The 10,000-nt window shown below is 48.1% G+C and overlaps 1 protein-coding gene across 1 annotated transcript in view; it reads left to right on the top strand.

Moving 5' to 3' along the window:
- lama1 (laminin, alpha 1) overlaps window positions 1–10,000 on the top strand; it is a 78,213-nt gene that overhangs the window by 21,393 nt on the left and 46,820 nt on the right. Inside the window, 10 exon segments of the mRNA XM_082184632.1 lie at window positions 1–14; window positions 156–334; window positions 1,458–1,563; window positions 1,735–1,892; window positions 2,279–2,419; window positions 3,947–4,108; window positions 5,133–5,234; window positions 7,660–7,874; window positions 8,013–8,124; window positions 8,218–8,328. The exon segment at window positions 1–14 is cut by the window's left edge and continues 104 nt beyond it. Coding sequence (XP_082040758.1) covers window positions 1–14; window positions 156–334; window positions 1,458–1,563; window positions 1,735–1,892; window positions 2,279–2,419; window positions 3,947–4,108; window positions 5,133–5,234; window positions 7,660–7,874; window positions 8,013–8,124; window positions 8,218–8,328 — 1,300 coding nt within the window.

The raw sequence follows: 10,000 nt of genomic DNA, 5'->3' as shown, positions 1-10,000 counted from the left end.
AAACACATGCGAGAGTAAGACAATAAATAACGTCACATATATGACATGGACATACAGTATTTTGTGAGATTCACTCAAACACAAAACTAAACAAACCTTCGCTTATAAGCGATCACGACCCTCCTGATCTGTGTGTTTTCTCTCTCGTTGATCAGAGTGTAATTGTCACAACAAGGCCGACGACTGTTACTACAACCAGACAGTGGCGGATCTGAGGCTGAGCTTGAACACACAGGACCGGTTTGTGGGCGGAGGAGTGTGTGTGAACTGCTCCCAGAACACTGCGGGAGTGAACTGCCAAACCTGTGCGGATGAATACTACAGACCACACCAGGTGTGTGTGTGTGTGTGTGTGTGTGTGTGTGTGTGTGTGTGTGTGTGTGTGTGTGTGTGTGTGTGTGTGTGATTCAGTGAGTGAGTGAGTGAGTGATTCAGTGAGTGAGTGAGTGATTCAGTGAGTGAGTGAGTGAGTCAGTGAGTGATTCAGTGAGTAAGTGTGTAAGTGAGTCAGTGAGTGAGTGAGTGATTCAGTGAGTGAGTGAGTCAGTGAGTGAGTGAGTGAGTGAGTGAGTCAGTGAGTGTGTGAGTGAGTGTGTAAGTGAGTGAGTGAGTGATTCAGTGTGTGAATGAGTGAGTGAGTGAGTGTGTAAGTGAGTGTGTAAGTGAGTGAGTGAGTCAGTGAGTGAGTGAGTGATTGAGACAGTGAGTAATTAAGTCAGTGAGTAAGTGAGTGAGTGAGTCAGTGAGAGTGAGTGAGTGATTGAGTCAGTGAGTGAGTGAGTGAGTGAGTCAGTGAGAGTGAGTGAGTGAGTGAGTGAGTGAGTGAGAGTGAGTGACTGAGTGATTGAGTCAGTCAGTGAGTGAGTCAGTCAATGAGTGAGTGAGTGAGTCAGTCAGTCAGTCAGTGAGTGAGTGAGTGAGTGAGTGAGTGTGAGAGTGAGTGTGTAAGTGAGTCAGTGAGTGAGTCAGTCAGTCAGTGAGCGAGTGAGTGAGTGAGTGATTGAGTCAGTCAGTGAGTGAGTCTGTGTGTGTGTGTGTGTGTGTGTGTGTGTTCAGATGACGGCGGTAAACTTTAAAGGGCCAGAATGAGAAATAAAACAGTATTAGTATTGGATCTGGGCATTCACTCTTTAAGTGACAGCAGCCTAATATTCCTGCTGTCTGTGTTTTTTAATGTTCATCAGACAACAAAGTACAAAGTAAAATATCACTCACTTGTAGTTTTAGCTGTGGTTTCAAAATGAGAAAAAAAGATTTGTGCATTTTCATTAGTATCTAAAATAACTTATGTTTTACATAACTTAACGTTCTGGAAGAATGTTTGCTAAAATTCTGAGAATGTTCCCTGTTAACTGTCTCCATTAGAGCTCCAGAAGAGTTTCCAAACTTCTTCATGATGAATCTTCTGCACAATAAAGACTGTGAATGTTAAACCCTTTGACGTGTCTGTGTTTCAGGTGTCTCCGTACGCCGATAACCCGTGTGTTGAGTGTGAGTGTGACGCAAGAGGCTCAGCGAGTCCCGTGTGCATCAGAGACGATGATCACGCAAACCTCGACACAGGTGAAACATCTTCTGCTTCTGTTTCCCACCGAATATCTCTGAATGCAGTGTTTCAGGCGTTGTCTGAGCTGCTGGTTTGTGTCGTGTAGGTCTGTCTGCAGGTCAGTGTGTGTGTAAGGAGGGTTTTGCGGGCGAGAAGTGTGACCGCTGCTGCTGGTTTGTGTCGTGTAGGTCTGTCTGCAGGTCAGTGTGTGTGTAAGGAGGGTTTTGCGGGCGAGAAGTGTGACCGCTGTGCGTTCGGCTTCAGAGATTTCCCACAATGCACTCGCTGCGAGTGTAACCTGGACGGAAGCCACAACAGCGACCCCTGCAGGGAGTGTGTGTGCAAGGTAACGGTTATAAAGATCTCATTGATTTACATTATAAGCATTAGAATTTCATATAAATATCAGGATGCACCAAACTGCATATTTTTGCTCAATTTGGGCAGTTTTTTCTTCCATATTCTCACTATATCAGACTATATGAGCCATAAAAACCTGATGAATCAAAAATGATACTCAACAAAAAAACACCTTTTTTAAATATCATGATTTTCTGACTGTTATTTCATATATCAGGCTTTATAGGGTTTTAGCATCGAATGACACTTGCGTAACCTCTTCTCCCATCTCTCTCTCTCTCTCCCTCTCTCTCTCTCTCTCTCTCTCTCTCTCTCTCTCTCTCTCCCTCTCTCTCTCTCTCCCCCTCCCTCTCGTTCTCTCTCTCTCTGCAGGATAACGTGATGGGCTCGAACTGTGATCTGTGTAAGCAGGGTTTCTATAACCTGCAGGCCAGTAATCCCGAGGGCTGCACCGAGTGTTTCTGTTTCGGAGTGTCAGACGTGTGCGAGAGCTCGACCTGGTTCACCAGCTCGGTATGTTTAACTATTGCCAATATCACACCAAAAATAACAAAACTACATCATCGTAACAGCTTGACTAAAGTAAAGACTTAAAGGGCTTAAACGCAAGGGGTCAACAAGAAACAAGAAACAGGTGTGCAAAGCAATCAGTAACCATAGCAACAAATAAGTATATAATCAGTCAACTAGGAAACTGAAGATTTACTAGGAAATTCCGGGAAATTGGGAATAAAAGAAGCAGTTAAAGAACACAGGGAAACAATGAAATACAAAATATAAAATTCCATTAAACAGAACATGATCGTTACAATATAGTAGAGCTGCACGATTAATTGTTAAAAGATCATAATCTCGATTCAAACACCCACATGATCTCATTCCTTAATGACAACGATTCGCTTGTGTCTGTTAAACCTTTGACTAAATTATACCGGAAAATTCTAATCTGTGTTCGAGAAAGCAGTTATCTAGATATGAAGAAGCTTCACAAACAGTCTTTTCAACACACAGTATTATTATTTCCATGTTACAAATATTCATATCATCACTGATGTTCTGGGATAAAAGTTTAGTTCGGATATAAACACTCATATCTACGGTAGCGATCAAAACAGAATAAATCACCTTTTGAAAAGTAACTTGACACTTCAAATAATTATTGTATCAATTACATTGTTACACCAGTAGGTGGCGACAAGGGACTGTTAAAAAATGTGTTTGTCGTTGAATCATTGATTCAAGAGATTCGTTCAGAAACACTGATTCATCCAGTAATGAAACGAGTGAAGTCTTTATGAGTGAGTCATTAAATCATTCACTCAACTGTTTGTTTAAATAATTCATTCAGATTAATTAAACATTTGTAAATAGACGGCAGCAGTTAAAGGGATAGTTCACTTTGAAATTAAATTTTGGCATGTTTTAGCTTACCTCAAGGGCATCCAAGATGTAGGTGTCTTTGTTTCCGCAGTAGTTTCAATTTTGATAATTTTAGGTCAAACCGTTCTTGTCTGTCAGTCATATAATGCAGGTCGATGGTCACCACCTCAAAGAGCATGCACAGAGTCCAAATTAAAACAATTCCCCGTCGTCCAAATTAAACAATTCCCCATCATAAGTACACATTGATGGCCTAAGACACGAAACGAGCGGTTTGTGTGAGAAAACGAACAGTATTTATATAGTTTTTACCTCTTGTACACAGCCACGTCCAAGTGATCTGAGGGCGCGTTCTGGCTTAGTTTGCGCAAGCGCCTGGTTGTGTACAAGAGGTAAAAACTATATAAATACTGTTTATAACTAATAAAGTTAAGTTACTAACTAATGATCTCTGCAATGGAAGTGAATCAATCAAAAAATAAGTTTAGCTGGACAATAACTTTATTCTAGATCTGCTGTAAAGCCTAAACAATCTCTGTTACTTTAATCTCCTATTATCACTGTAAAGCAAAACAATCCATAATGTTAAAAGCACTATATAAATGAATCTGACTTGACTTAAGTGTGGTTTGAAACAGCCTGTATGTTGTTGATTCTCAGGTGGTTCACAGAGACGCGGTTCTCCTTCGATCTCCTCAGAGCTCCAGCATCTTCACATCTCAGATCTCAGACGAAAATCTGATCGTGTCGAACGGCTCGGTGTCCGCAGGCGTGCCGTCGCTGTGGTCGTGGGCCGCGCCGGAGCCGTTCCTCAACAACAAGGTGACTCTCTCTCTGTGTGTGTGTGTGTGTTTCTTGCTGGCCTGTCATTACACTCACACTCATTAACACATTTACAGCTAATTAGCTTACACACGTTCGCAGCGTCTGTCCCCAGGGGATTAATGAAATTAAAACATCTAATTATAGCATTCATTTCCATCAGCTCCGACCTCCATTCAACATGAAATAAAAACTGATGGATATTACCAAATTTTTTTTAAACTACTTTTAAAGTCCCCCTGTAATCAATAATTTAACCTCTTAAAACTTATCTTTGATCACCAAAATTACATATTTAAAACATTTTGTTCCTTTAAAAAAAATCTTTATGCCTTAAAATATCTTGAATGTAACTCGACACCCTCGCCTCATTTAGTATGCACGGTTCTATGAATATGCAAATGAGCCCCGCCTCCACTCACTCACTCAGCTCAGAGATCCACTGGTTGACGATCACACGTTGATCTGATTGGTTACAAGGTAGTTTGTGACGTCAGAAACACCAGCGATTTCAAAGCGTGTTTTTGAGACTGTCTTTGGTTCATTGCAGTTTTAAGGAGGAAATACTCAGCAATGCTGTCGACTTATGAATTTACTCATGGTTTGAGTTAAAGCGTCTTAATAACTCCACATAGACACATAAACAACATTAAAAGCACACCAGGGGGACTTTAAAATATTACAATGTTCTAATATAGAATAAAAGGCAATTAACATTAGCAATATTATCGAATTCACTAATATCGAACACTATCAGGTGAGAGCTAAACTTGAGCTGAATCATGGCAGTATTGTCTTCAGTACAGATGAAATTAAGTTTTTATATTGATGATCATTAACCCTGTTATTTTCCTGTTTATTACTGTGAAGCTGCTTTGAAACAGTCAGTACTGTATAAAGCGCTGTAGAAATAAAGCTGACTTGATCTAAAACATCAGCTGATGACCTACAATCATCAGTGAACCACATTACCACAGTATTCTGACAGGTTTAACTAGTGCATCTTCATCATTTCTCTGTATAGTTGACGTCGTATGGAGGTTTCTTGAACTACAGCATTGCGTACGACACATCTGAGGAGAACGTGGACAAAACGCTGAGCTCAGATTTCAGTGTAATTATTGAGGTAAGATGATGATTATTCTGCATATGTGACCCAATATATATCAGATGTATAATCGTTTATTGCTGCATGATTTACCGTGTTGAAGTCTTACACCAATCTGTGACGCTTTAAAAGTTTGTTTGGTTACACTTTATTTTAAGCTGTCATTGTTACAGTGTAATTATATATTGAAGTACTGAGTAATAATAAGCACTACATGAACTTACTATAGGGTTAGGGTAGGATTAGGGTTTGGTTGAGGGTTAGTTGCATGTAATCATGCATCATTTACTGTTATTACTGTGGTAAGTACATGTAACATTTGTAACAAGGACACTGTAAAAAGAAGTGTTACCTTTTGTTATCAAGAGTAGCGTCAGTTCTGGCAGGTCACGCTAGTCTAGCTTCGTTTCTCCATCAGGATTACCCTCCTCCCTCCCCAGCTCCACCTGTCTCCGTCAGGATTACCCTCCTCCCTCCGCAGCTCCACCTGTCTCCGTCAGGATTACCCTCCTCCCTCCCCAGCTCCGCCTGTCTCCGTCAGGATTACCCTCCTCCCTCCCCAGCTCCACCTGTCTCTGTCAGGATTACCCTCCTCCCTCCCCAGCCCCGCCTGTCTCCGTCAGGATTACCCTCCTCCCTCCCCAGCTCCACCTGTCTCCGTCAGGATTACCCTCCTCCCTCCCCTGCTCCTCCTGTCTCCGTCAGGATTACCCTCCTCCCTCCCCAGCTCCTCCTGTCTCCGTCAGGATTACCCTCCTCCCTCCCCAGCTCTGCCTGTCTCCGTCAGGATTACCCTCCCCCCTCCCCAGCTCCGCCTGTCTCCGTCAGGATTACCCTCCTCCCTCCCCAGCTCCGCCTGTCTCCGTCAGGATTACCCTCCTCCCTCCCCAGCTCCGCCTGTCTCCTTCAGGATTACCCTCCTCCCTCCCCAGCTCCGCCTGTCTCCGTCAGGATTACCCTCCTCCCTCCCCAGCTCCGCCTGTCTCCGTCAGGATTACCCTCCTCCCTCCCCAGCTCCGCCTGTCTCCGTCAGGATTACCCTCCTCCCTCCGCAGCTCCACCTGTCTCCGTCAGGATTACCCTCCTCCCTCCGCAGCTCCACCTGTCTCCGTCAGGATTACCCTCCTCCCTCCCCAGCTCCGCCTGTCTCTGTCAGGATTACCCTCCTCCCTCCCCAGCTCCACCTGTCTCTGTCAGGATTACCCTCCTCCCTCCCCAGCTCCACCTGTCTCCGTCAGGATTACCCTCCTCCCTCCCCAGCTCCACCTGTCTCCGTCAGGATTACCCTCCTCCCTCCCCTGCTCCTCCTGTCTCCGTCAGGATTACCCTCCTCCCTCCCCAGCTCCGCCTGTCTCCGTCAGGATTACCCTCCTCCCTCCCCAGCCCCGCCTGTCTCCGTCAGGATTACCCTCCTCCCTCCCCAGCTCCACCTGTCTCCGTCAGGATTACCCTCCTCCCTCCCCTGCTCCTCCTGTCTCCGTCAGGATTACCCTCCCCCCTCCCCAGCTCCGCCTGTCTCCGTCAGGATTACCCTCCTCCCTCCCCAGCTCCGCCTGTCTCCGTCAGGATTACCCTCCTCCCTCCCCAGCTCCGCCTGTCTCCGTCAGGATTACCCTCCTCCCTCCCCAGCTCCACCTGTCTCCGTCAGGATTACCCTCCTCCCTCCGCAGCTCCACCTGTCTCCGTCAGGATTACCCTCCTCCCTCCCCTGCTCCGCCTGTCTCCGTCAGGATTACCCTCCTCCCTCCCCAGCTCCACCTGTCTCCGTCAGGATTACCCTCCTCCCTCCCCAGCTCCTCCTGTCTCCGTCAGGATTACCCTCCTCCCTCCCCAGCTCTGCCTGTCTCCGTCAGGATTACCCTCCCCCTCCCCAGCTCCGCCTGTCTCCGTCAGGATTACCCTCCTCCCTCCCCAGCTCCGCCTGTCTCCGTCAGGATTACCCTCCTCCCTCCCCAGCTCCTCCTGTCTCCGTCAGGATTACCCTCCTCCCTCCCCAGCTCCGCCTGTCTCCGTCAGGATTACCCTCCTCCCTCCCCAGCTCCGCCTGTCTCCTTCAGGATTACCCTCCTCCCTCCCCAGCTCCGCCTGTCTCTGTCAGGATTACCCTCCTCCCTCCTCAGCTCCACCTGTCTCCGTCAGGATTTGGCTTTGAATCAGACTAAATTCTCGAATTATATTGTACATTCAAATCTTGAATTAATTGATATCTGCAATACATTCATGTTGGTTGTGTTCTGTTCACCCTGAGGGGGGTTATTGCTGCTCTGATCCATGCTAGGCTGCCCAGAACAGAACCAGATCGCCAAACCAAACTATATGCTAATGGTCAATCGTATTTAACAACAGTGGTCCTGACAGAATTACAGTAGTTGTGATGTAAACGCTCCAGTAGAGCATGTGACTGTGAAGGAGAGCCCCGGTATGATTGTGTGTTGTGTTTCAGGGTAACGGGCGTACGCTGAGACAGACGCCGTCCTCTCGTCTGCTTCTGAACGCTCACACCGAGCAGCTCGTCTCCATTCAGATTGTCCCGCACTCGTTCAGCGACGCTCACAGCGGCAGGAGCGTTCAGAGAGACGAGCTGATGACGCTGCTAGTGGACCTCGCTACGCTACGGGTTCGAGCTCAGCTGGAGGCCAGCGCTGAGGGAACGCTACGGTTAGAACACAAACAAGCGGAAATAAACAAAACAAAATAAACCTAAAAAATAATACATTTAAAAAATCTCTATATATATTGTTTTATTGAATCGTTTATTATTCATTGTGAACGTGTGAAGATGTTTGTGTTCGGCAGGTTGAGTGGCGTGTCTTTGGGAGTTGCAGACACACACTCCGGTCCGGCTAAACTCCCTCTGGATGTGGAGCAGTGCGAGTGTCCATGGGGATATTCCGGCTCTTCCTGTGAGGTGAGGAACACATGCGCTTCCACATGAGCTGAACATGCACATATCAGCCGGTTTCTCACCCAGCAGTGTGTGTGTGTGTGTGTGTGTCTCCAGTACTGTATTCCCGGGTTTTATCGGGTCGGTGGGATTCTGTTCGGAGGAAACTGTCTTCAGTGTGAGTGTAACGATCACGCGAGCGAGTGCGACATCAACGGAGAGTGTCTGGTAGGTGTACTCTTTTATTTTTTTATTTTTTTTATTAACACGACAGCTGCATAAACAAAGTAGATCCTGACTGTAACGGTGCCGGTGTGTTTGGTGTTCTGACCCGCTGCACTCCTGACTGTAACGGTGCCGGTGTGTTTGGTGTTCTGACCCGCTGCACTCCTGACTGTAACGGCGCCGGTGTGTTTGGTGTTCTGACCCGCTGCACTCCTGACTGTAACGGCGCCGGTGTGTTTGGGGTTCTGACCCGCTGCACTCCTGACTGTAACGGTGCCGGTGTGTTTGGGGTTCTGACCCGCTGCACTCCTGACTGTAACGGTGCCGGTGTGTTTGGTGTTCTGACCCGCTGCACTCCTGACTGTAGCGGTGCCGGTGTGTTTGGTGTTCTGACCCGCTGCACTCCTGACTGTAGCGGTGCCGGTGTGTTTGGTGTTCTGACCCGCTGCACTCCTGACTGTAGCGGTGCCGGTGTGTTTGGTGTTCTGACCCGCTGCACTCCTGACTGTAGCGGTGCCGGTGTGTTTGGTGTTCTGACCCGCTGCACTCCTGACTGTAACGGTGCCGGTGTGTTTGGTGTTCTGACCCGCTGCACTCCTGACTGTAACGGTGCCGGTGTGTTTGGTGTTCTGACCCGCTGCACTCCTGACTGTAACGGTGTGTTTGGTGTTCTGACCCGCTGCACTCCTGACTGTAACGGCGCCGGTGTGTTTGGTGTTCTGACCCGCTGCACTCCTGACTGTAACGGCGCCGGTGTGTTTGGGGTTCTGACCCGCTGCACTCCTGACTGTAACGGTGCCGGTGTGTTTGGGGTTCTGACCCGCTGCACTCCTGACTGTAACGGTGCCGGTGTGTTTGGTGTTCTGACCCGCTGCACTCCTGACTGTAGCGGTGCCGGTGTGTTTGGTGTTCTGACCCGCTGCACTCCTGACTGTAGCGGTGCCGGTGTGTTTGGTGTTCTGACCCGCTGCACTCCTGACTGTAGCGGTGCCGGTGTGTTTGGTGTTCTGACCCGCTGCACTCCTGACTGTAGCGGTGCCGGTGTGTTTGGTGTTCTGACCCGCTGCACTCCTGACTGTAACGGTGCCGGTGTGTTTGGTGTTCTGACCCGCTGCACTCCTGACTGTAACGGTGCCGGTGTGTTTGGTGTTCTGACCCGCTGCACTCCTGACTGTAACGGTGTGTTTGGTGTTCTGACCCGCTGCACTCCTGACTGTAACGGTGCCGGTGTGTTTGGTGTTCTGACCCGCTGCACTCCTGACTGTAACGGTGCCGGTGTGTTTGGTGTTCTGACCCGCTGCACTCCTGACTGTAGCGGTGCCGGTGTGTTTGGTGTTCTGACCCGCTGCACTCCTGACTGTAGCGGTGCCGGTGTGTTTGGTGTTCTGACCCGCTGCACTCCTGACTGTAACGGTGCCGGTGTGTTTGGTGTTCTGACCCGCTGCACTCCTGACTGTAACGGTGCCGGTGTGTTTGGTGTTCTGACCCGCTGCACTCCTGACTGTAACGGTGCCGGTGTGTTTGGTGTTCTGACCCGCTGCACTCCTGACTGTAACGGTGTGTTTGGTGTTCTGACCCGCTGCACTCCTGACTGTAACGGTGCCGGTGTGTTTGGTGTTCTGACCCGCTGCACTCCTGACTGTAACGGTGTGTTTGGTGTTCTGACCCGCTGCAC

The sequence above is a fragment of the Leuciscus leuciscus genome (assembly GCF_965113295.1).
Source record: "Leuciscus leuciscus genome assembly, chromosome: 11".
Taxonomy (NCBI): Eukaryota; Metazoa; Chordata; class Actinopteri; order Cypriniformes; family Leuciscidae; genus Leuciscus; species Leuciscus leuciscus.
This window is presented reverse-complemented; position numbering and strand designations above follow the sequence as displayed.